We start from the raw sequence: 27,651 nt of genomic DNA, 5'->3' as shown, positions 1-27,651 counted from the left end.
GTAATTTCAATTTAAATGTATTCAAAATTTACTATTGAAAATCTTGAATTAAAAGTCAATATTGACATTATTCTCTGCAGCGTGACAGTTCTTTTCAGCTGAAACTTGTGTAAAAGGAATAAAAGTGATTTTCCTTTCTTGGGTCAGTTTCTAAGACAGCAGCCCCGACCTGAAACATCTAGACACCACTCTGCTGCTCTATATTTATTCCTCCAGGTTTTGGAGAACATGTGTGTGTGTTTGCAACATACTGGACATGCAGATAAACAGTGGAGAAGTGAGGGTGTTGTGTTGGATGAAGAGTTTAAAAAGTCCAAAACCTGGATGAATATAGAGCAGGGGTCACCAACCAATGACCAAAGATGCTTTCCAATTTATGTTTAGTGACTTAGTATTAAAAAGATGTAAACAGTGCAGAGTGGTTAGCACATAATACTGCAGGGACGGAAGAAAGGTTGCTGTAAAACAACTCCAGTCAGCTGTTTAGATGAGTTCAAACTTGGAGCGGAGATAGTGATTGTAAGTCATGAATCGTGAAATGTATCAAATCTAGTAGAATATATGACATGTTGAGTGTATGGTCTTTGTTTCTCCTTCTTTAGGATCGGTCATCAGGACATTAAAACATGCTGCTGGTCTGAATGAAACCTAAATGACTTAAAGGTAGCCTACAGCATACTGTTTGACCATTTGATGTTGGCTCCTGTGCTGGAAATATGCTGGAAAGTGGTCATATATGTTGATTTTTTTTATAGAACTGTCTTCATGTGCTATATTGTCATTGTTTTTCCCACATTAATTTAGATTAGAGTAACGGGCATTACTTGTGTAAAATTAGTTTTCTTTCTTAGTTGAGTTCTTTTGTTTTTTCCTTTTTAAATATTATTAACAGGTATATGATATCGCTGACGGGCGCTGTGACATTCTGGACTTGCAGGCCCGTAGCCAGCCTTGTGAAAGGGCTTCTTTTTTTCAAAAAGTCGACCTTTTTGCAGTTTTTTCCTCATTTTGTATTTAATTATGAGGTTCAAATACTTCATTTTGGTGACTTTTTATGCACTTATTTGTGCTGATTAGCTTGTATGTCATCATGTACACCACCTTTTTTAGTCCAAACCACGCTTGCACGTATATATATATATATATATAGCATTACAAAATACAAACATAAAATTTAATAAAATTCAATTTATAAATTGGGGTCGGTTTATAAGATTAAACCATTCCAATTGCTACAATAACAACTGTAAACATCTTGTAATGTGTGTTAGTTTTCTGGCGCTCTGCTCATGAAATCCCTCTTACTTCTTCATTTTTATGATTTCTGAATATTACGATTTTATTCTAAATTTTATCATAACTTTTTCTTCTTAAATTATTTTTTATTTTCTGAATTTTAAGATTTTATTCTCTTTTCATAAAATAATGTTCATCTTCTGAATATTGCGATTTTGCGATAAAAACATTTAAATGAAAACAATATAAACTGTAAACATGTTTTAATGTGTATTAGTTTTCTGTCGCTCTGCTTGTAGTTCCTGCTGGTGTCCACCAGAGGGCGCCATGACACCACTCACCAGCAGAGAGATGCTTTTTGGTTTTAAGTGTAAATGGTTTTACATTATTACAACTTTTTTCATATAATCACTTTGTCTTCTTACTTTTTTTTTCTTCTGCATATTACAATTTTATTCTCACATTTTTACTCCATTAAATTAGTTTTCCTTTTTTATTTTTTTATTTCTGAATATTACGAATTTATTCATAATTTGTTCGTGAAATCCCTTTTTCTTAAATTATTTTATAATAACGTTATTTAAAAAAAAAAGTCCATACAATTTGTTTTCCTTTTTACATTGTTTAATTTTGGGATATAACAATTGTATTCTTTCCATAAAATCACTTTTCCCTTTATTTTACTTTTTTCTTCTGAATATTACGATTTTATTGTTATTTTCTCATAAAATAACTTTTTCCCTCTGTCAAATGTAACCACTGAACTGCATTCAGAGGAAGCATCTCTCTGCTGGTGAGTGGTGTCATGGCGCCCTCTGGTGGACACCAGCAGGAACTACAAGCAGAGCGACAGAAAACTAATACACATTAAAACATGTTTACAGTTTTTATTATTTTAATTTAAATGTTTTTATCTCATACACCGACGACACTTTTTAAATTAAATTCGCTTAATTAATATAAAATAATAATAAATAAAATAATCATTTTTATTTACTATAAATCTATTATTTAAAAGATTAAAACTAACAAATATAGTATTACAAAAGAAATACTAAAAATTAAATAAATATAAATTGTAATTGTAAAAGTGTGGTCAGTGTATAATACCAAAACATTCAGATTAAAATAATAAAAACTGTAAACATGTTTTAATGTGTGTATTTGTTTTCTGTCGCTCTGCTTGTAGTTCCTGCTGGTGTCCACCAGAGGGCGCCATGACACCACTCACCAGCAGAGAGATGCTTTTTGGTTTTAAAGGGGTAATAGAATGATTATATAGGGTATTTCACACTGTTCCTTAAGGTCTCCTAATAGGGTATGTAACATTGGCTGGGCTGAAAATTGCCCGAATGCTATTTTATTAGGCCCTTAACCCTTTAGGCGCCGGGTATTATTTTTAAAAATACTAGATTTTGACACCTAAATTTCAGAAGGCTCTGGCTTGAAAGTGGTTTGAGATAGAGACAAAGTGTTAATGAGACAAATATTGAGAATGACCTAACGTTTATCTCAGGAGTACATTTTCCCATCTAATTTGCATATTATGCCGTCATATGGCGGCGGCCATATTGGATTATGTAATTTCCATGAAATATCTGATATTTTGAAAGAGAGTTGAACTTATTTCATCGGATTTACCCCCCTCCATCCATTTGTTATGTTGTCCACATATCAAATGAACAGGGAAAAAGTCAATTGTAAACCAACAGTCGTAAATTAGAACTATTACTACACCACAAAACTCGTGTAAACAGTAGGCGTTTTTTTTGTTATTTAGCGTTTGTTTTGTTTTTTTGTTTTTTTTCACGCTATTGGAGGACACTTTTCCTTTTCTTTTTTTTCTTCTTTTTTCTTCTCTTCTTCATTATTATCATTATTATTATTCAGTACAGAGACAATATGAACAATATTGAGACCCCCCCCCCCCAACCACATAGCCTAACAAATGGACAGGAAAACTGTATATGGTAAAACCAACAGTTCAAAATTATGACTACTGTGCTATATAGTAGCATATACATGTAAACAGAAAGCTGGTAATCTGCCTACAGAGGCCTAATGTGTGCCTATCTATCCAGATGACACTGTTTATAGTTTGTCAGAGTGTGGAACCTCTCATTACATGGCACAGCACACAGGCCTACCCCACACTGATTGCACCTGTATTGTGTCTGATGACGACCTTTAGGACGGGTACGATCGGAGCAAACGATGCAGTCTGGACGATCGCCAGTATCACGGAGCCAGTGGAGTTCTGTAAGCCTCTGTGGCATTTCTCCACCCTCTGCTGAACGCCTTCCCCGTATTTTGTTTTCTCTCTTGGAGAAGCCCTCAAGCAAAGACGTGATAATGTCCTGCACAAAGGCCTTCAGTGGCTTGTGTGGACCGGCAGTCATGCTGCAGTAAATGATATGGGCATTGACCATAGTTATGCTTAGAATGGCATTCACTATTCGATTATACCATTTCTTTGACCGATGTGGAAAGAGGTAGGTTTTCATCCTCTGATCAGCAGTGTCTACTCCCCCCATGAATGAATTGTACCTATCCACACACACAGGTCTGTTTATATCTCTAAACCCACTGTCCGTATGTTTGGACCTGATCCGTTTCCGGACACACGAGTTCCCGTGAAGAGTGGACAACAAATGGAAACGCTTTACATCATGCCACGCACACGGGTCAACTCCTCTGGTCAAGGGCAACTCGGTCTTTCTCAGGGCCTTTGGCATACCTCGCCTTTGGCTACTGACTGTCCCACACAATCCAGTTTCCTCATTTGCCAACTCATTTGCTACAGCTGGTGATGTGTAGTAGCTATCCATATACAACTCATGCCCTTTCCCCTTGTGCTGGGCCATCAGCTGCCGAACTAGAACATGGGTGGCACCTAAATCAGTGACCTCATCACCATGGTGTCCAGTGTACAAAGACCACTGCAGAACGTATCCTGACTTGGCTTCACTCAAAACAAATGCCTTATAACCATATTTGTCTGGTTTGTTTGGATTGTACATTTTCAATGTGGACTTTCCCTTGAAAGCTATGGTCATTTCATCCAGTGACAGTTGTTTGCGTGGGCCATAGACAGCTGAAAAGCGTGGAATGATCAGGTCAATTATTGGGCACACCTTGAACAGTCTATCATAACCTGGCTGGCCCCTCTCAACATACTCATCATTATTGGCAAAGTGGAAGAAAGACAGGATAATTTCAAATCTGTTCCTAGACATCACTTTCCCAAATCCCGGTGTAAAAGTTGGCCAAAATTCTGCCCAATAATCCTCAATCTCTGATTTATGTACCAGGCCCATGCTCAAATGCAGTGACAGGAAGGCTTTCATTTCAGGGACAGTGACATCATACCATTCATGAAACCGTGAACTTGGCATTAGTTCATGAGAGCCTAAATACTGATGAGCGTACCGATTTGTCTCCATTGTAATGTGACTCCAGAAATCATCAGTCAGAAAGAGGGACAAAAAATCTATAGACCTTGAATCACTGCTAAGCTCTGTGTCACCACGATATCCAATTTGCTCATCAAAGGGCTTTATCCATTCCTGATATACTTCCTCATCTCTCAAGTAAGCCCAGCCACCATTACCATCATCATCATCATCATCATCATCATTTCCAGCCCTGTTCTGCCTTCCCCTGTTGCCTCTACCACGTCCACCTCTCCTATGGACACTGCGACCTCGTGTACCCCTGCACCCTCTTCCATTTTGCAAAGGGTTGAAAGACTCATCATCACTACTTTCAGCCCTATTTAGACTACCCCTGCTGCCTCTACGACACCCACCAGCCCTTCTACGAACACTTCGCCCACGTCTCCCCCTGCTAGTGTTGGGTGCTTCGTGAACACTGCTGCGTTGCATGGCTGCACCACTGCCGCGTATTGACGCACCGTGACCGGCGCTGTAGAAAGTGCGAACACTAACACCGCTGGTCCCAGCGCTATTCTCACCAACCCCGCTACTTCTACTAGCACGCTCACTAATCGACCGATCATCATCTCCCAAAGGTGGATTTTCCCCTTCAGAATCAGGATCAGCGAATAGGAGATTTCTCGCATAAAAAAGTCTCAGAAGTGAATTTAGTAATTAAATAGCGGACCTGTGGAGATCTGCATGACCTATCTAGATTCAGAAGACTAAGATGACCTCAGGTCAGTGGTGTTAGCCTATGCAAATGTTGGGGCGTCACTTGAGATCATGACGTCATCATCCAGCTTTGTTGAGATTCGCCCGTTTTCAGCGGCAGTTTTAAAATGTGAGATTTGCATAGTAAAGGGGTATCAATGGGATTTTGAGCTTCTATGTATGTCCTATTTACCCTCCGAACTGTCGTTATTCAACTATGACAAGGTAAAATCGGTTTTGCATTCTATCACCCCTTTAAGTGTAAATGGTTTTAGATTATTACAACTTTTTTTCATATAATCACATTTTATTTATTTTCTGCATATTACGATTTTATTATAATTTTTTTATTCCATGAAATTAGTTTTCCTTTTAAATTATTTTATAATTTCTGAATATTACGATTTTATTCTCAATTTTCTTTTTAAATATTTGTATTTTCTGAATGTTAAGATTTTATTTGTAATTTTTTCATGAAATCCCTTTTTCTTCTTAAATTAGTTTTAATTTTCTGAATATCACGATTTTATTTTTCAATTTCTTTCCGTACAATTAGTTTTCCTTTTGCATTTTTTTATTTTTGGATATAACAATTTCTTTCTCAGTTTTCTCATAATTACTTTTTCTTCTTAATTTATTTTCTGTATTTAACGATTTTATTCTATTCATGAAGTCACTTATTTCTTTATTTTATTTTTTACTTCTGAATATTACGATTTTATTGTTATTTTTTCATAAATCCCTTTTCCCTCTGTCAAATGTAACCACTGAACTGCATTCAGAGGAAGCATCTCTCTGCTGGTGAGTGGTGTCATGGCGCCCTCTGGTGGACACCAGCAGGAACTACAAGCAGAGCGACAGAAAACAAATTCACACATTAAAACATGTTTACAGTTTTTATTATTTGAATTTAAATGTTTTTATCTCATACACTGACGACACTTTTTAAATTAAATTCATTTAATTGTATGTTTTCATTTTTTCACCCAATACACCTTTTATTTTGATCATTTGTATTTGATATAAATATATTATTTAAATGAATTATTTAAAATACTTTTTCAATAATACTGATTAAAACTAAAAGATATAGTATTACGAAAAAAATACTAAAAATTAAATATATATATAAATTTAAAAAGTGGGCTCAGTGTATAAGATAATAACATTCAAATTAAAATAATAAAAACTGTAAACATGTTTTAATGTGTATTAGTTTTCTGTCGCTCTGCTTGTAGTTCCTGCTGGTGTCCACCAGAGGGCGCCATGACACCACTCACCAGCAGAGAGATGCTTTTTGGTTCTATGGATAGACTTAACAAGATTTTTTATTCACTTTTTTTCAATCCATGAAATTAATTTTCCTTCTTTAATTATTTTTTTTATTTTCTGAATATCACGATTTTATTTTCATTTGTTCCTCAATAAAATCACTTTTTTTCTATTTAAATCATTGTTTTTATTTGTTTTCAAATATTAAGATTTCATTCTCAATTTTTTCATAAATCCTTTTTTCTTCTGTCAGATTTAACCAGTGAACTACGTTTAGAAGAAGCCAAGATTGTATGACTGCAGCATGGAGCCTCCCGGGTGGTCGCTCAGGGAAACCAATGAACAATGATACACAATGATACACAGATTAAAAACGAGCAGTTTTCCAGTTCATTTTTGTTTTTATGGACATTGGAAAAACGGGAAAACGGAGGTCATTGTTTCGTTTTTTTCCTTTTAGGTTTGAAACAAAAAATAGATTAAAGGATAATCCGTTTTTTTTTTTTTTTTGTTTGTTTTTTGATTTAAACCAATTTATCAGATCCTGGAAATTCATCTTTGAAGTCTTTACCCGTCTACAAGACACAGGACTGATGATAAGACTTGTGGACTAGTGTAATTCCAGTAACACGACACAAGATGGTGACAGAGCTCCACGTCTCCCCGCTGCTGCTGCTGGGTGGTAATGTGCAGGAACATACAGTACTACTGATACAGTCATTGGGAGTGACAAATAGAGGTAGGCTAATTGAAAGTCAACTGAGTGCAGTGATTTGTAAGAGCTCTTATTTTTACAATAATTCATCGACAACTATGAAGCTTCTACTGGATCTGCTGTGTTTGTGTCTTCTGTGTTTGACCGGGAAAACACTTTGTGATGAAAACGGTAAGAATGACTAACTTTGTAGATATGAAGACAGACAGACAGACAGACAGACAGAACTAACTTTATAGATATGAAGACAGACAGACAGACAGACAGAACTAACTTTGTAGATATGAAGACAGACAGACAGACAGAACTGGTGGTGTGTCAATTTTAAGGATCAAGAGCACGCTCTGTGGACTATACTAAGTATTAGTGTCAGTAACACATGTAACCATTTACAGCACAGGTTATTGATCTATTCCTCACAGATGACCTCGGTGTTTTTTTAAAGTATGTCATAATTTGGCATGCAGTTGGTCTTTGAGGTGTGTGAACAAGTGTCGTGCCAAAAAGTATGAAGAAAAGATCAACCGCCAAAAACTTGATTGCCATCTGTGGGAGCAGCCAGTAAACTGCATTGACCAGTTTTTTAATTCCAAAGCTCACTTTGAAAACTATATTATAGCCCACCCAGAACTTTTCACTTGTTGAAATGCCCTTTTAAAAGAACAATTCAACAAGTAAAAAGTTCTGGGTGGGTTATAATCTGTCAGATATCAAACTGATGAATAATAACCAACTAATTTTTATGCAGAAACAACTTTTTTAAAAAACACGGTGGGACCTCACTTTTTTCCAAGTGCAAAAGTGCATTTTATGCGTTGTGTTGCCCCTCCTAAGGGCATTTCAACAGAAAAACTACTGGGTGGGCTATAATCTGTCAGATATAAGCATCATGAATAAAATCAATTCATTTTGAGGTAGAAACAACCTTTCAGTGACCAGGTAGAAGCTGCAATCGTGTTATTGCAATTGGTTATAATCTACTGCGGTGATTCCCAACCACAGGTAGGCCTACATGTACCTACAGGGTTAGCTCAACTAATTTGAGAAATTATAAATTATTTGTTTAAAGGTACAATATGTACATTTCTGCATTAAAATGTCTAAAAACCACCACAGGCCTACCTATGTTATATATTTTTTTGAGATGTGTTCTTACACTATCCCAAATGTTTCCACCAAAATCATACCCAGAGAAATCTGTTGATTTATTTTTTAACACAGGACGCTTCCTTTAGTCGCCTGTCAGTGGCGTCATATAACTTTTCACCGTCCAGTTACTCGTAACTTCCGTCAAAACACTGGCACCCAGATGATACGTTACGTACACACGGCATCATGTTGTGACATGCCATTTTGTGACATGCCACTTTGCAACACTTAGTATATTGTGATAGTGTGGTTTTAGCTCCTGGCTAATGTTAGCTTGCTGGCTCACTAGCTAGCTAACTGGTCAGCTACCAGAACAAATAACGTAATTATGCTGGGGAAACTGCAGCTACTTTATTAGAATTGAATGGATAAAATCGTCCATGAACAGATGTATTTTCATTGTCACCGTTACCAACTTGGACTGCTGTTCACTTTTTGCTGCTTCTAACGTAACATGATTGCTGGATATAACAAGCAAACTTTTCTTCAAAAGATTGAGAAAAAAGGCGCTGCTGTAATGCTGGCTTTTCCGTGTCTATCCTTCACAATAAAACTCACTCAGAGCATTTTGCAAAGAGGAATTTCATTAAAAAGCCATTTGCCAACACTGGCGGGCAACACTAAATATCAAACAAAAGTTAGACACTATTAAGTTGCTGTGAGCTGTACATTCACCACTTCTTTTGTTATTTTTATTTTTTATTAATTTGTGTGGCTTTTCCCTTTAATCAACAGTGACAGTGGATAGACATTAAGGAGGGAGAGAAAGAGAGGGGATGACATGCAGCAAAGGGCCGCAGGTCGGATTCGAACCTGGCCCGCTGCAAAGAACTCAGCCCACATGGGGCACACGCTCTTACTGGGTGAGCTAGAGGTCGCCCCACATTCACCTCTTCTAAACACAGGCAGAACATAATCTAATCTTGGAGCTTATTCCTCCAAACTGCTGTGAAATGCAGACTATCTCGGAGCTGATCGGGCAAAGACAGCAGTTTTCATCAGACACAACCTGGGTCCGCTTTATTAAGTATACTGCTAACTTCTAACACTAATAAAAAAATACCCCTGTGAATCACATCCATACTTCAACGTTAACCGTCAAGCCACTAAACCTGTATGGAAATGAGAAATTAACATAAAGTGTTAACACACATACACGCACGCACACACACACACACACACACACACACACACACACACACACACACACACAGAGTTTGGAGCCAGGCTGGGTCTCTCTGTAGGCTACTCGGTCCGGTTCTGGTGCTTGTTTAACGCATCTTTTTGCTGATTGGCTTTCTAACGGGCCAGATTGGTAGCACACTCTGTTCTTTGTCTGGTAAATGTAGTAGTACAATGTCTTCCTCTGATGTAGAAGTACACTGTAAAGGGCCGTCCACAACAAGAACGATAACTATTATGTTAACTATAAATCTATAGTTTTAAAAATCATTCTATCTCAAGTGGATGGAGTCCACACCACAACTATAATGACAACGACAGTGGAGAGTGATATCGTTGGGATCACTTTCAGAGAAATTTGATGAACAGGTAGCAAAAATGAATGAAGATGAATGAATAAAAAGTTCAAATCTTAAAGGAATGTATTGCTAGTAGTTGCCCTTCGTGGAATTTGCCTTGGTGATTGGTGCATACATACTGTACACAGAAAAACATGTTAAACATTAATAAGAATAAAGAATGAACTAAAAGTACAGACACAAATATATACAAAATATCTGTTTAAGTAGTTTATACCCAAGGCAAAGTCACTGTTTCTGGGTTACTGGACTACCGGGGCTCGGGGATCCGCGGAGCTGGCCGGCTGCCAGCTGCTGGCATAACTATCGTATATTTACATTGAATTCTATCACGGCATGTATATCACAGCTACCCTAAGATCTTACAAAGCTAACATTTGTGTCCACTTTCAATTTAATGCATTTTTGTGAATTTGAGGGGTTTCATTAGCTGCTAGTGTCCCTTCAATCCTATGGGTAAAGATCGCGGCTAGCTAGCTACACTTTCGGCATAACTATTTATATACTATATATTTACACCTTTATTTCCCCGATCGTTTGTTTAATAACTCAACACACATATCCATTGTAAGATTAACTGGAACCTGTGGTAAGAGATTGCGGGCGTAACAAGCTCGCTGACCGCGCTCTCACTCACACACACCGGCCATTTAGCAGGAAGAGGGGAGGGAGAGCAGCAAGCTGCAGCCCCTGGAGCTCAGTCAGGGTTTGGTAGTCCAGTAACCCAGAAACGGTGACTTTGTGCGGGTATGGCCGTGACAGAGATCCATCTAGCTCACAGCGGGGCGAGGTCTGTGAAGGAAGACAGGCCGGGCTGTGAGGCAGCAACCCATGCAGCACCGGCCGCTGAACTCTGACATACAGTCGGGCAGAATTTGCAATTAGCCATCAATTTTCGTAAAACAGCCCATAATTGACCTCCACATAGTTGATTTCTCAGATCTCAGATCAGTGGTGTAGCCTATGTAAATGTTGGGGCGTACTAGAGCCAAATAAGGAGGAGCCGTTGAGATTTACCCGTTTTCAGAGGCAGATTCAAATTGTGAGATTTGCAGAGGAAAGAGGTGTCAATGGGATTTTGAGGTTCTATGTATGTCCTATTTACCCACCAAACTGTCGTTATTCAACTATGACAAGGTAAAATTGGCTTTGCATTCTATCACCCCTTAAATATTTCATTCAATAAAATGACGGTACAAAAGGAGCACTAACGCCAAAGGTCTTATGTTGACAACATGGAGGCAGATATAGGAAAGCAGCAAGGACAGCAAGCATGTTTACTTTCATCTGTTTCTCTCTGCCATTGTTGTTTTTCACATTTCACGCAGGTAACTTAACGTTTGTTTGTGACTGATGTTCCCTTTGATGAAGTCACAGAGGACAGTAACTAGGGAATCCGGGTTATTTTGCTCACAGTATTTGATCAGAAAGCATGCGCTGTGCTTCCTGCATGGCCTACAGGGGAATGTAAACACAGACCAGAAGAGATCAGTTAAGATCTGTTAAATCATTACACCAGCCACTTGTAGTGTAAAACAGATACCTCCAATTTTTGATTTGGTCCACTCTGAACAGCTGAAATCCAGAGCTACTTCTCTGTGAAGCACAAAACGGCAGATGTAAAAAGTCACTGTTTTTCCTTGTTGCACAGTGATTGCACAATGGAGAGGAATATCCCAGGTAGTGAAGTGCAAAATCCCCACTTGCGAAAATGTACAAGCACACCGGCCCTTCTACCTCAATAAACCCATGGAAGATGCAAGAGAAGTGGGAATTAAGTCCGCTAGTGTTGTTTCCCTGATGTTCATGATCTCATCTTTCATCAAAGCTGAATAATCAACAAAAACAAGACAAAACAGCGAGCACCGAATCACTGTGGCGACCACCGTTGGCGCCATAATGTATCTAATCTTGAATAGAAAACACTGTGTCTATACTTTTCCAATGTCTCCTGGCGAGATGAACAGCGTCCTTTTAAAAATATTTCCCCTAATTTAGTGATTTCATTACTAGTACAGTGCCCGTTGAAAATGTGGTTGTTTGGAATGGGCCGATTGCTTGGCCTGTGGTAGTGCTGCTTGTAGAATTCTCCAAAACCAAATAGTACCCCAAAATGACTTACAGAAGGACCCCAAACCACTTAATATGCAACTTCACTGTATAGCCTACTACTGACCTATAGTGTACTTCTACATCAGAGTAAGACATTGTACTACTACATTTACCTGACAGAGAACATTGCAGATTCAGAATGTAATCACAAAATATCACATATATATATATATATATATATATATATATATATATATATCTATAATCGTCAATCTTTTAATCTATAAATTATTTTCTGGATCAATGGATTAGTTGTTTGGTCTCTAAAATGTCAGAAAATGGTGATAAATGTTGATCAGTGTTTCTCAAAGCCCAAGATGACGCCCTCAAATATCTTGTTTTGTCCACAACTCAAAGATATTCAGTTTACTGTCACAGAGGAGTGAAGAAACTAGAAAATATTCACATTTAACAAGCTGCAATCAGAGAAGTTTGACTTTTTGTTTGTAAAAAATGACTCAAACCGATTAATCGATTATCAAATAGTTGGTGATTAATTTAATAGATGACAACTAATCCATTAATCTTTGCAGCTCTACAGGTGTTACATATACATATATATATATATATATATATATATATATATACTGTATATAAATAAATGATGTTCTTCCCGGGCCAGCGGTCATCACAGTGGAAGAAGGGAGAGATGTTATGTTACCCTGCTCCCTCAGCACCAAGGAGGACATTAAGTCAGAGCTGTTTGACTGGAGGTCAGATGATCAGACTGATGTGTTCCTGTATGATAACGGCCTCCATTACAACAACGGTCTAGATGGTCAGAGTGAGCAGTTCAAAGGTCGAGTCTCTCATTTTCAAGATGAACTGAAACACGGCAACACCTCCATAATCATCAGAAATACAAAGATATCTGACAGTGGAGTCTACACCTGTTAATTTCCACTTAGGGCGAAAATAGAAATATTCTACATCAAGCTTGTTGTTGGTGAGTACTTTTATTAGAGTTATAAAGAAAATGACATGCTTAATAGGAATGTAACGATACACTCAACTCATAATTCGATACTATTCTCGATGTTAAGTTCACGATGCAATTTTCTAACGATTTTGTTACCGGCATGAGTTGCACACAAAGTAAGGACCATGCACGTGCAGAGGGGGGGGCTATGGGTGCTTGAGCACCTGCCCCTTTTGACCCTCAAGTCTAAAGTGCCCTTTTTTTGTCCAGGTTTTTTTTCACCTTTTTTCTTTGACGATGGCCCACAAGTGGTCCGTTTAAGAATAATATTTAACAATAAAAATTAGCTAGATAAAACGACTTAAACCTTCATATCACATGATGACCAGGCTTCCTGCCAGGCACGCCACTTAGATACAAGTGAGTCCATGCCATCCGTTGGCGGCGCGGCCAGCAAGAGCGAGAGAAAGTTGAAGTGCAGGTAAGTGTACTTTTGAAGTGAATGAGAATGCATGCATGCACATTTGGTTTGTTATAGAGGCCTCTAGCCGCTGCCGCTACATAACGAGTCTCCTCCAGGATGAAAACAGCCAGCAGGCAGCTAACTTAGTAGTAGTCACATTTCGCGGTAACTGCACGAGCCACAATTACTCATCGTGTGATAGCCTCATAGCATCAGCATTTTATTCTCTGATACACAAGAGAAGACAGCAGCAGTTCTCTGTAGGATAACAGAAGTGTGTGTGTGTGTGTGTGTGTGTGTGTGTGTGTGCGTATGTGTGTGTGTGTGTGTGTGTGTGTAGCAGTGGTTCTCTGTAGGTTAGCAGAAGTGTGTGTGTGCAGCAGCAGCAGTTCTCTGTAGGTTAACAGGTGTGTGTGTGTGTGTGTGTGTGTGTGTGTGTGTGTGTGTGTGTGTGTGTGTGTGTGTGTGTGTGTGTGTGTGTGTGTCTGCTTTCTGCCTCTCAACCAGCCCAACTCAGCCCACTTAAAAGAACATGTCACTTCTTTGGGAAATTAGCTTAGGTTATTTGTAGTTTGCGGTGTAGGTTGGTGGTCTATACATTTTGACTTAATAAAGGACATCCTTATATTTTGAGAAAATAATCTGAAACATGCTGCATACCTTTGCAAATCCCACTGCTACAGAAATCTGATAGTCAGCTCAGGTTACAGTTATAGGCTACAATTAAACTGTTTCTGGTTTGATATCTCGTTATCTTGTATTTGTGTGAATGTAGTCTAATGTAAGGCTCTATATTTCATTTTGAGGTGTACAGTATTGTGGATTTAGTATTATGTAACATTTTATATTGCACTTTCTATATACAGTTTGGATACTGTATGTAAGATTACATTTTGCTTGGACAATGGTTGCATTTTTTGGATATATTTGTGTGAATGTAGACTAAGGCTCCATATTTCATTTTGAGGTGTACAGTATTGTGGATTTAGTATTATGTTAAAATGTAAAATATACAGTTTTTAAAATAAAGTTGACATACTGTATATTGTTAGCAAATCTTGTTCCATATGCCCTTTTTTAATTTGAGCCCCTTCCCCTCAAAAGGTCTCTGCACGGCCCTGGCAGGAAGTGATGCTGTTGTTGTTGCATTAGTACCCATTAGGAGTGTCTCCATCTCCGTTATAAGAGACGTTGTGATGTTAAAGTGATGTTAGATCTTTAGGAGACATCGACAGAGATGGAGCTTCTTCCTCTTCTGTGTCTCTGCCTCCTGACTCGCTCTGGAATCACATCTGCTCAACTAAACAGTAAGAAAACTGATCATTACACTGAGTTATGTATTTACAAATGTAATTGTTTATTTTATTTAAACGTCTGAAGCACCTGTAAACATGCAGAGGTCTGGAAACAGAATTTTAATCATGCTGCTCAGCTGCTGTCACATCAAAATGTTTCCTAATATTTAGCACAGATAAAAAATATTGATAGTTTAGTAACTTTAGATGTGACGGTGTGTGTGTGTGTGTGTGTGTGTGTGTGTGTGTACCATTTTGTCGTGAGAAGGTGGGGCTTTGTTGTGTATTTCCCAGAAACTGTCCATCCTGCCAACTGTCCTGAAGCTTGTTTTTTTTTGATAAGCTAAAGAAGAAACCAAAATATGACAAGTTTAGTTTTATTTATTTTTTAGTTTAGTTTATTTCGATCACATAAATACACATCACATACATAACATAAATGGCAAAAAAAACAAAAAAAAAAAAACGGTAAGGAAACGGATAATTATACTGAGTTATACTTTTGCAAATGTAATTTTATTTTATTTAATTGTTGGTAATATCTGTAAACATGCAGAAGTCTAGAAACATTATTAATCAGGCTGCTCAGCTGCTGGACATACACAAGATCTCTCTTGTATGCTCTTTAATACCATGACAACAAAGTTGTAACCATCAGCCCAAAATTTGTCCAAAACAAGGCTACAGTACTAACGGCCGTCTGCTCTTCATTATCTGTATTTTGCCCAGTAGGCCTAATTGTTTCTGAAAGACGGTGATTTCACTGTAGAAACAGGTAACATTTCCTCCACTATGTATGCTGCCACAAGCCCATTTATCTCTGCTCTGTTTACCTACCTGTTGGTAAAACCAAGTCTTGCTGCTGGACTGGTATCAGTGGCGTGCCAAGGCACTTATCCCCTAAACCTGTTTGAGTCGTGACTCACTCGGATCTTTCAACTGAGTCTTTAAATTAACTCATGAGTCGCGAATCTAGTATCATTAATGGGATCAGTTGAGTCCTACTACAATTCAATCTAAAATGAGCAAGTCAACTCGAGCGACTCAGTGAGCAGAGAGAGACAGTCCGAGACAGGTTTTAGGAACTTCCCGACCCGCAGACTCAGAGCTGGAAACAGTTCTGAGTCTGGAGGAGTTCTCATGAGTTCTCATGAGTTCTCATGAGTTCTTGAGTGAGTGAGTGAGTGAGTGAGTGAGTGAGTGAGTGAGTGAGTCAGTCAGTCGCGCGAATCAGCCGGCTACGTTGTCATGAGTGGATCTGTAGAGCGAGTGAAGTCTCTCCTCGAGTCAGGGTGAAAAGCAAATCCACAACAAAAGCCATTCTTTCACTTCTGAAATAACATACAATGTTCTGCACGTAGCCTAGGCCTACTGTAGGTTTGGTGTATAAATGTAGTATGTTAAAATGCAATGAGGTCGAGCAGACAGTCTGAAACATTGCAAGCTCGCCTCGGCTCGCAGACCATGGGACTCATGAGGCATCATGACTCATCATGACTCACGAGTCCTCGAGTGAGTCAGTCAGTCGAATCAGCCGGCTACGTTGTCATGGGTGGATATGTAGCAGACGAGCGAGTGAAGTCTCTCCTCGAGTCAGGGTGAAAAGCAAATCCACAACAAAAGCCATTCTTGCACTTCTGAAATAACATGCTTATAGGTGTATAGATGTAGCATATCAAAATTAGGTCCATCGATTTAAAAATTTATTTTTTTATTCATTCACTGTGGGCATTTCTCCATTCCCATTTGGTGAGTCTGCACCGAGTGAATCCACAGAACTTGGTACTACTTTAGTGGTTAGAGACAATGGGCTAGGACTGCGTTTCCTTGGCGATTTTAGCAATACTGACTCAAGTGACTCGCCCAACCTGGATCAGTGTAGTGAGTGACTCAGAATAACCTGAGTCCTTAAAAGGAATCGAGTTTGCCAGACCTATCCCCTCAGGATTTGAATCTCCTGGCCATGGGAGCGCGCTTGCTCTCAGAGAAGCAGAGTTTCCCTGCTGCACTTCAGTCATTTATCAATAAATGCATTTATTTTTCTGTAACATTATAGCGACATGTGAATTGTTTAATGCATCGTTTTAGTAGTAGTAGTAGATAGGCCGACCGATCTCTATCTGACTCGACATTAGATGCAGGTTTATGAACAATATTTGTTCCTATAGTCTAGCTACTTTTTCATCTGTCCATCCTTTGTGGGTGTGGTCTGAGGATGGCCTGTCTTTGCTAACCTGACCTGTTAATTTGGTTTAATACGGCTTTGCAATGAACGCTTGTTCACCTGTTTGCCATATGTGTTACAGCAGGGAAACACATTATATCAGAAAAAACGAAAAATGTGCTTCTGTTAAATGATAAGAGTCAGAAATAGTGTTTGCAGTGAGAAGTGCCACTACACATATTGTCCGTTTACACATTGTGTTCACAGGAGCAGCTCCAGAGCCATCTGTCAAGATACTTAATCTAACAAACAACTCAGCGCTGCTGCAGTGTGAGGTTCAAGATGCTTCTCCAGACCTTAAAGTAGAGCTGCAGGACAGTGCTGGAAACACACTTCCTGCTGAGGAGCCCCAGGTCTCAGAAAGAGGAGACAGATACTACATCACCCTCCAAACTACTGTGTTCAAGACCGACAACTTCAGCTGTGTTGTCACACAGGAGGAAACCAACCAACAGATTTATGCTCAGACCTTTGTGCATATCAGTGGTGAGTATATTTAATCAATATATAATAATTTAAATTGTTGGTTATTCATTTTCAAAATGTTAGATGAAGACATCTGCGTTTCCGAGCCCCTAAAACGGAGACATTTGGAAACACTACTGCCCCCATTTTGGTTTGAAAACTCCGGGGTTGCATTATAGTCTGGACGGGCACAAACGGAGACATTTGGTCATTCAGTCTTACCGGTTAGGTGGCTTACAGACCTTTCAGTAACAGTTCCACCTCGCTGTCGGTCCAAGCTAATAAATCCCTGCTCTTCTCCAAAGTATTTTCTTTGTTTTCAACTTATACAGCCATGATTTTCAACCCCAGAGTAACGTCAGATGGACTCCTAGTCTGTGTTCTGCCGTTGTTGCCTTGTAGTCACGTTACTTTCAGCAACAGTTCTACCTCGTCGTCAGTCTAAACAAAGAAGAATCGTCTTATTTTTCGCCATTGCTGCTCCTCTTACGTTATTAAGGACAGAGATTAGTTCTGCTACTGGAGCTAAAACATGCTAGCCTGGTCCTACCAGACTCTGGTACATTTCATTTGTTCAGAGAGTCTGGCCAGTGTTAACTTCCTTGAAGGCGGGTACTCTGTTTAAGTTTAAAACTATTGGATCTGTCCAGAGCCATAATCAATCGCTAACGTTAGCATCGCCACAACATCATGGCCACCAACAAAACTGAAATCAAATGAAAATTGAGTGAAAGTACGTAGGAGGGCGGAGCCAGGCTACTAAAACTCTTGCCTGGAGATGTTTTTTGGCTTAAATGCTTCTTTAAAAAACAAAACATAGTGTAAATGTAGCCTTACTTTCTGATTTACTTTCTACCTGTTTAGGTAAGTAGGCTGGTGTGTGCATTGTTGTTTAGCTGTGGTTAATGAGTTTCTATCGTTCGGAGCGATCACCAGCAGGGACATAGTTTGGCTCATTAGCAGGGGTGTGGTCAGCACATGTAGCCAACCATCATCAACTGTTGTTTTTAACAACTGGCATTTGTTTGAAGGGGCAGCTTCAGCGGCAGACTCCTCCGAAGACTCAGAAGGACAAATGAGTCTACAAAAGGGTCTAGGCAGGAGTTTTTTAGGAAAGCCAGGTGAGCTAAGTATCTTTTTACCTTTTCAATAATGTGTACATTTTTCATTCCTGTTCGTGTTTCCTATCAGCCTCGGACATGTTCACAACGGTACCAGATCCAAACCACCCTTATCTATCCCACCAGCTCCACACACCCAACAGCCAACACATCACCCCTGCTGCTCTCTCCTTGGCCTACTCTTTCACCCAAACACTAGTGATGGCAGTCTGACACTGAAGCTTCGATACGTGCTTCAGACCATTAACTACAATTCCATTTGAAGAACTGCTCCGAAGGTTGCTTTGGTACGGAAAAAAATCACGTGACATATGACGTAATAGCTTTAATGCACAACACTGAGTTTGGTTCGTAGTAGATTCTACAGTGACAAGCATTAGTTTGTTTGTATTGATTTATTTTCATTAGCCTACTATGGAAGCATCTAGGAAGAGAGGTCGTTCTGACGTGGGAAAACTTTATTCTGATCACTCCTGATAAGGTATGTAATGTATATATGCATGGGTGCTTTGGATAAAAGCGTCAGCCGGCGTCATCCGTTCCCTCTGAACGAATTTTCTCTCAATGTGGAGAGTTTGTGAGCAAAAAACGAAACAGGCTTAGTCCAAAAAGTGTGGAAAAAATGATGTTCCTTAATACAAATCTTTGAGTGTTCCCTATCCCACATACCCCCTGGCCATAGGTACACAAGCACACCCAACTTGTGCCAGATTTTCCCAGCACATCCTCTGTTTCCCAAACACTCTCTCCCCAATACCCAATAACACCAATTCATCAATCTTTATTTGTCAAAAGAATGATATCCCATTCTTTGTGTGTGTGTGTGTGTGTGTGTGTGTGTGTGTGTGTGTGGCCTCCTGTCCACTATCTACCAAAAGATAATTTAGATGCAGCCTTGGCACTTCACCAGGTGAGGTCGCTGTTATTGAAGCTTCGAGTAATGAACCCATTTTCAAAACCATTCTTCTCAGTGGTTCAGTGCTTCCTTTGCACATCACTACCAAACACCCAGACCCACTTGTAGAGGTGGGGGTACAGGCCTACTCATCATCCCCAAATGGAGATTTTCTCTCTACCCACCGCCACATTTTCTTCCACTGTCTTTAAATTTCACGCTGTGACCATAAGTTATCTGGTACAATTAAACATTGTTATCAGTGGCGGTTTTTGGCACGGGCGAAGCGGGCAGCCGCCTGGGGCGCATTTTTTTATGACTCATGGGGGGCGGCACGAGCACTTAAAAAAAAAAAAAAAATCCTCGAAGCGGTTTTCTACTGTATTATCTATCATTTCACCGTGTGGGCAATTGGCAAATTTGCGCCCCTGCTTGCTGAGAATGTGCCGTGCGCACACTGCACAGAGAAGCTGTGTGAGAAGGGGAAAGGGGAGGGGGGAGCGGGGGACAGTTCACCTCTGGGTCGAACGGGTTGCTGGGCATAGGCGCCGATACCGTTGGCGCTCCGCTAATACTGAGCCCCCACGAAGTTGATGGTGGTTATGTGTCAGTTAAACTTGTCATCTCAATCCTATCCTGAGTTGAAAGAGCCTTTATTATCGAGTTGATAGGCGTGTGTGTTCGTGTCGGCTGTCTGAAATGCAAACATTTTTCGACTACTTTTTTTTTTTTTTAAAGGGCGTGCGCCCGTGAGCATTCAATAGGGGAGCAGATTTCATACAATAACATCATTGATGATTTTGCATCAAGGAAGGCCAGAAAGGTCAGGTTTTAGTTCTAGTTTGTGTTTTCTGTTCTTAGTGCAATAGTGTAACAGTTAGATTCTCTTTAGTGTGTTTTCACATTTGTGTGATGAAGGATTTGTGCCATTTAGAATAGGCCTATTTATTCTATATTTTATTTGTATATTATTCTTAATATTTTATATTATTGTTGCTCTCTGCTGTTGTTACAATTTTTATATAACTGATTGTATATATTTTTGGAACATTTATTTATTTATATATATATATATATATACACACACACACACATTACAACAAAATAAGTGAAAAAGAAAATTATATTTATCAATTGCACAAATCTTTCATTAGAACATTTGAAAAACACACTTAAGATAATCCAGTTATTTAACTATTGCAATTACAACAGGAAACACACTTTCTAAGTTGCACAGTCTCCACCAACAAAACATTTTCAAAAGACAATGAAAACAATTCTGCACAAAATATGACAGTATAAGTTATCAGAACTTAAAATAAATATACACTATAATATAGTAATTTTGCAAAATTCTGCAATTTTGTGGGGTTTTTTTTGGGGGGCGGGGGGGAGCTCGAAAAAGGTCTCACCCTGGGTGTAATTCAATGTAGAATCGCCCCTGATTGTTATCTACCGTACTTATCTCTTGGTTCTGTTATTCACTCACATGGCTTTTCCTATCACAGCTACGTAGACGACACTCAACTAATTCTCTCTTTTCCCCAGTCTAAAACACAGGAAGCAGCTCGCACCTCTACCTGTCTGACTGACATCTCTCATTGGATGTCCACACAAGGGTTATTATTGGAAGCAGTACTCAGATTCTTTACTTAGAAGTATTTTAACGCTGAAAAGAGGGTTGTTTTTTTGTATAAAACTGGGCTGTCTACACAGTAGAATGGCGCTATATATATAAAAATAAATTGGTGCTACATTGCCAAAGAAACTGGCAATCAGCTGGTTAAAGAGCAAACAAGTATTATATATCATGTTTTATACATATGTAAGATGAAATTAATTATACTGTATATGTCTGATGAATGTAGTGAAGTAAAATGTATAAAGTAGCATCAAATGGAGATACTCAGCCAGCACTTATTGGTCAGATGTGTCTGGGGGGCGGGAGCAAAAAAGTAAATACAGGAAGCAGGTCCTGTGTTCTGGACTAGTGCATATTTTCTCTCATCTCTATGGTCAAACCAGCTAATTTCATTTAAATAATCGGACATTGTTTCGTGATAGTGATAGACCGATTTTATCGTCCGGCCGATATATCGGGGCGATATTTGCGTTTTTACGTGTATCGGCATTGGCCGATACGCGGCTGCTGTGTTCACCGATAGTTTTTTTCCGGCATTATTTACAGACAGGCGTCCACAGGCAGCTCTGTGTTGCTGGAGATGCTGCAGTTCACGTGCAGACCATGCACTGCCCCTCCCCCACTAGCAGAGTGGCGGTCTTAAATTACAAATCAAGCACTTTATTTCAATGGCTACTTTTCAGGTTTATTGTTTTCTTAAATTATTTAAATGTGTTGACAAAGGACATTTTGTGATGACCTGATTATATCTCTCTTATAATTAGGGCTGTCAGCATTAACGCGTTAATAGCGACGCGATTAAGGGCCGAACATAACGCGTTCATTTTTTTTAATCGCATGCTGCCATTTATTAATTTTCACTTCACTCAGCTTCACGTCGTGCCTAACAGGCTACTATTTTGACCCTTTGCCGCACCTTTACTTATCATCAAGCTGCCATACTTCCTCCTAACACATCCTACTGCTGCAGGCTGCAGGCATGATGGAGAAATGCAGTAGCAACACAATTCTGAATGGCGCTTTTTATTTTCCAAAACTCCCGGACGGCTCGTAGACAAGTCGAAAGCCATATGCACATTGTATAAAGCCGAATTAAAATATCACCGAAGCACGTCAAGCTTGAGCTACCACCTACGAGCTAAGCATAGTACAGTTAATGTGACTCAGATTGATGCTGGTGGGCTCAGGCAAAGCACTATTTTGGAGAATGCTACTCGCTGACCTGTTGTTGAAACCAAAGTGCAAACGCTGTCTCATCAACCTGTGATCACTGGACGTCAGTGAGTTATCAAAATTATTCACAAGTTACTGCACACTATATTGACTCTGGTAAGTAGGGTTGGGTACTGAAACATGCCGACCTAAACGGTAGTAACGACACCGAATAAGAACGAAAATTTCGGTGCCTCATTTCGGTGCCTGACTTTACACTTCACCTGACAGCATGTAACGTTAGCCTACCTTTAGCTGACAGCTAACGTTAAACAGTGTAAAGTGTGACTGTATTTCACTGTAGAGGATTCTAACACCGGGATGTAACAGTCTGCTCTGCAGCGCAGCAGCTGCCGTTGTCGGAATTAAACAACACAGACGGTGCGTTCACTTAAAACAGGTAGCCTCATGGTGCATTCACAGTAATTGTAAAATACCATTTTCCCATCTGATGGTTGTTTTTGTCGTTCAACAGCAATTTACTGGTGAAATAAGTTATTGTTATAGTTATTACATTATTAATAAATCTTTAATTTTGACCATGGCCTTAACAATAAACAAGTTCCTGACTGTTGTTTAGTACCCTTCTTTTTTTTCTTTTGTCTTTTTTTGTTTACAGTAAATAAATAATAAACTAATACAAATCTTTAAGTCAAGTTCATAAAGTAACTTTCTTTGCATTCATTTGATTCCCAATCAAGATCCACTGTTAAGAATTGCTTTCCATTGTTAATATATACTATATAAACAGTTCTGAAATGCAAAATAATAAAATTTTAATCATGTGATAAAACATGCGATTAATCGCGGTTAACTATAGAAATTCAGCGATTAATTGCTATTTAAAAAATGTATCGTTTGACAGCCCTAATTATAATCCATAATCTTTTATTTCAAAGCATTTACATCATTCTCCTGCAATACTGTGGAACTCCTTTTAAAAACGTTTAAAACACGTTTCAGAGCGAGTCACACTCTTCTGTCGGCGCTTTGCTACAGTGGCTTTACTAAAATGCTCCGCATCACCAATGTTGTAAAGACAAATGCCGTTTGTAAAAAAACTTAATTGACACAAATAATCTGCTGGGATCTAAGAGCATAGATGGGTGACGTTAGTGATATGAGGACGGATAAGCTTATGTAGGCTACATAACTGATAGACTGGGAAGAAAAACGATACCGCTCAAATAGGAAGTTATCTAAATATTTAAATGCCGGGGCTTCAATATCATCTCCCGACATATAACTCTGTGAAGTAATACAGCTTCTTCATCAACGGGATAGTCGACAAAAGGACATGCCATGTTTTGAGAAATAAAACGTTTTATAGTCTGCCTAACATTGTTGATAAACCAACATCATTTCTTTTTATTCATGCCGATAACAAACTACGCTGAAATGCGCCTGATACAGACTGAATGAATGAATGAGGAAATGAAAGAGCGTTGTGTCATAGGAAGGAGACTGAGAGAAACTCAAGGTTTCTTGAAGAAATCCTGCTCTCGACCAGGTTAGGTTCACAGGCTCAGTTACCATAGTAACTGACTCTGAGGTGAAGTTACCTCTCTTTCTGAAACAGAAAACCCAGAGTTTCCCTCATCTCAGGGTTAACAAACTCAGAGTTTTCACTAAACCTGCTTTCTGAAATAGGGCCCTGGAAACAAAGTTCAGGTGTTTTCTCAGTGTTGCCTCTCTACCAAGTTGATCAATTATATTTAAAAAGCACTCTAACATCTTTTGTTTTCTCTTTTATGTGACGGAGCAGAGCCACCCTCAGGTGAGTCCTGATTTTGATGACTTTACTGATCTCTACATCAACATGTGTGATGTAACTCATCACCGATAAGGAAAGACATTTATACACCAACACATAACAACTATGAATTATATTTAATGTCCATTTCCAACAGTCCAACAGTCATTTAAATATGTAGAAATGTAATTTAGAGCATTATTGATTGGTTTCTGTCAGTTTGTCTGGGAATGTTGTCGTTACTACCGCATTGCATTGTAGGAAACTTATGCAGGCGTAGTGTCCAGTGTTTGCATCATACTGTAATATTTCACCGGAAATAGTATGCAATTCACGTACTATTGGTTTCATACTCAGATCATAAAGATGTCGGACATACTAAAACATCTCCCATACTGTTGTAAGGCAGTGACACAACAAACCGATAATCGGCCGTCGGACAGTCTGGCGAGGTCGGTGACTCGAGTCTGTTCAGTGTGTTCCGTGCCGTCGCCCGTCCGAGGAGCTGTCTGCCTTCATTTTGGCCGACCTGACATGTTGCGTCGGAGGGCGGGCAGTCGGACTCCATGACCAATCTGATTGGTGGAGTGCTTACCTGGAAATGATGAGGAGCGGGATGAGCGTGAGTAGAGTCTCTCAAAATCTGACGAAAATCTTTTAAACTGACCTTTGTTGATCTGAAATGAAGACAGATTCAGCAACTGCACGGCCTATTTCTCTCTTAAAATGTTTTCAGAAACACGTTTCGGTGAACTATTTTAGTACAATATGAGATCGTATTCTGAACAATCCGCCATGACAGTCTGGCTTTGAAATTCCGTAGAAACCAGACCCACATGACGTGTTCGTCCAATCAGCAGTTTTCATTTTTTGGGCAACAATACAGATTAGCGCCGCCTGCTGTTATGGAGACGTATTACACGCTCAAGTCGACGTCGCTTCGATGTGTTCTGAGGCACTTTTTGGACCTCAGGGAGCCGACTGATCAGTCCGACTGCCTTTTCTGCCAACGGTCGGCCGTCTGGTTGGTGTGTCAGGGGCTTAAGCCCACGCATGTTAGTGTGGAACTTCAGACCAACCATAATGATTTTAATCGTGATGTTACTGAGCTGTAGTCAGAGCTGAAAGAAGTACTCTGATTCTTTATTTGTGTGAAAGTATCAAAACCACCAAGTAAAAGTCCTGCATTCAGAATTACTACTTGAGTAAAAGTATAGACGTATCAGTAAAATGTACTTAAAGTAGCAAAAGAACAAACAGGTATTATATTTTATAAGCTGATCATATGTTTTGTATGTAAGATCAAAGTAACTTATTATTAAATCTGTCTGATAAATGTAGTGCAGTAAAAAGAAATCCTCTGAAATGTAGTGAGGTACAAGTATAAAGTAGCATATAATGCAATACTCAAGTTATTTACCTCCCAAATTGTATTTTTACTGCTCATGAAACATTAACGTCTACATAAATAACTTAGCTAAGCTGTGTGTTTAGCTGGATGGGTAATATTTTCTTTTAATAAAGCTAATCAGCTGTAACAACAACTATCATAAAAACAAGAGTTAACCCAGAGTCAATCATTGACTTGTACCTGTGAGTCTCGGCTCAGGGTTTAGAGAACACATTTCACAGACGTCAGATATAAATATGATTTAAACGCCTGAAGAGTTTTAGATTTTAGTATCAGGAGAATGCTCCTTCAGTTGTTCTCTTTGTGTAGACTGTGATGTTCAATCTGCTGTATATGATCTGTGTTCCATTCTGAGTCTTACAGTAACTTTCTATCTTCAGTTTCAGGGTCTCCCAATGCATGGATTGTTGTTGCAGTTCTTCTCCCAGTTTGTATTGCTGGTCTTCTAGCTATACTTGTATACAAGTGCATACAACTAAAATGTACAAAAAGTAAGTTTTAAATAATGTTTTGAATAAACATATTCATGATAAGCATACAACCCATTCTTTATATGAATGTTGTATGAGTGTTTGCAGTTGTTTTATCTTCAGTCATTAATCATTGTGTTGGTATTTACACCAGAGTAGGATCAAGTCAGTTGGGATTTACTTCTTAACTTTGTTTTCTTTCCTGCAGGATCACAAGTCCCATCTAGGTAAGGAAAAAAGTACATTCTTATAGTAAATACTTTATTAGATATTGTTTTAAGTTTAGTCTTGTAATGTCTGTCCTATAATCAATTATAATCAGGAAACCAGATACATGTGACCTCACTATGTAATCACACTGTGGGATCCAGATCATTTACAGGTCCCACACACTTTCACTTTGCTTTCTAGTTCTGTAAGTTTAGTAACATTCACTATCAATCATGTATCTAGATGGGTGTTTATGTTGTCATTTAGTGCATCATGTTTTAAGTACAAATTAGGCCCAGCACACTTATAGAGGAGGCTCTTCTCTCTGTGTAAGAGTGAGAGGTCAAAGCTGAGATAGGCATATTATGATATGTATAAAACTATTAAAAACTAAATAGTGTCTGACTCTGTTTCAAGGTAATATGATCAATGGCAATTTTAACCAAAAGCTTGAGAGAATATTAAAGTTTTGTGTTTTTTTTTAAAATGTTGACACAGTGATGTACCTCCGGTCCAAACGCCGCTTGTTAATACCACAGTAACAGTAAGTGAAGACACCAGACCTGGATCTGATTCTGGGAACAGCTTGAAGACCTCTGCCTGATGACCTGAGAGGCCTGATGATAATGGTATTGCAACATGTGTAGTCTCTTCCACTTTATTAAATAATTGCGACATTTAAACTGATTTTCATGTATTACTGTATGACAGATCATCCCCCAGTACGCTTAGTCTTTGGACCTCTGTATTTCTTAAACCCTGCGTACGCACATGCAGTAGGAGATTGAATTAAAAAATATAATCATTTCAAAGCCATTTTTACAGTCTTCAACTGTCCAATTTTGGTGAGCTCATGCAAATTGTAGCCTCATTTTCCTGTTTTTAGTGGAGATGAGTGTTACCTGGTGGGGTCTTCTGCTGGTGTAGCCCATCCACCTCAAGGTTGTGCGTGTCGTGGCTTCACAAATGCTTTGCTGCATACCTCGGTTGTAACGCGTGGTTATTTGAGTCAAAGTTGATCTTCTATGAGCTTGAGTCACTCGGCCCATTCTCCTCTGACCTCTAGCATCATCAAGGCATTTTGGCCCAGAGGACTGCTGCATACTGGATGTTTTTCCTTTTTCAGACCATTCTTTGTAAACCCTAGAAATGGTTGTGCGTGAAAATCCCAGTAACTGAGCAGATTGTGAAATACTCAAACCAGCCCGTCTGGCACCAACAACCATGCCACGCTCAAAGTTGCTTAGATCAGCTTTCTTTCCCATTCTGACATTCAGTTTGGAGTTCAGGAGATTGTCTTGACCAGGACTACACCCCTAAATGCATTGAAGCAGCTGCCATGTGATTGGTTGATTAAATAATTGCATTAATGAGAAATTGAATAGGTGTTCCTAATAA

General features: G+C 39.0%; 2 protein-coding genes and 2 long non-coding RNA genes across 5 annotated transcripts in view; 2 read left to right on the top strand and 2 right to left on the bottom strand.

Moving 5' to 3' along the window:
* Positions 1–27,651, top strand: part of LOC116034688 — a 678,603-nt gene that overhangs the window by 183,917 nt on the left and 467,035 nt on the right. The window contains exon 9 of the mRNA XM_036002390.1: positions 7,296–7,298. Coding sequence (XP_035858283.1) covers positions 7,296–7,298 — 3 coding nt within the window. The remainder of the gene's footprint in view (positions 1–7,295; positions 7,299–27,651) is intronic.
* The window catches only part of LOC116065136 (myosin light chain kinase, smooth muscle-like), a 766,302-nt gene that overhangs the window by 337,583 nt on the left and 401,068 nt on the right, over positions 1–27,651 (bottom strand). The gene's annotated exons all lie outside the window — the stretch shown is intronic.
* Positions 7,234–26,872, bottom strand: LOC118495321. Its single transcript, XR_004897696.1, has 3 exons — positions 26,750–26,872; positions 26,113–26,120; positions 7,234–7,246 (listed from the first exon to the last, which is right to left on the bottom strand). It is a non-coding gene; the product is annotated as an uncharacterized LOC118495321 (long non-coding RNA).
* The window catches only part of LOC118495313, a 29,858-nt gene continuing 9,685 nt past the window's right edge, over positions 7,479–27,651 (top strand). The window contains exons 1-3 of one of the 2 annotated variants that reach the window (XR_004897686.1): positions 7,479–7,542; positions 14,778–14,862; positions 26,203–26,208. This is a non-coding gene — a long non-coding RNA (uncharacterized LOC118495313). Of the gene's footprint in view, positions 7,543–14,722; positions 14,863–26,202; positions 26,209–27,651 lie in introns of those variants that run through there. The other variant, XR_004897685.1, reaches the window with a different exon arrangement.

The sequence above is a fragment of the Sander lucioperca genome, chromosome 6, assembly GCF_008315115.2.
Source record: "Sander lucioperca isolate FBNREF2018 chromosome 6, SLUC_FBN_1.2, whole genome shotgun sequence".
Taxonomy (NCBI): domain Eukaryota; kingdom Metazoa; phylum Chordata; class Actinopteri; order Perciformes; family Percidae; genus Sander; species Sander lucioperca.
The sequence above is the reverse complement of the archived record's forward strand: the minus strand, read 5'-3'. Positions and strand labels throughout refer to the sequence as shown.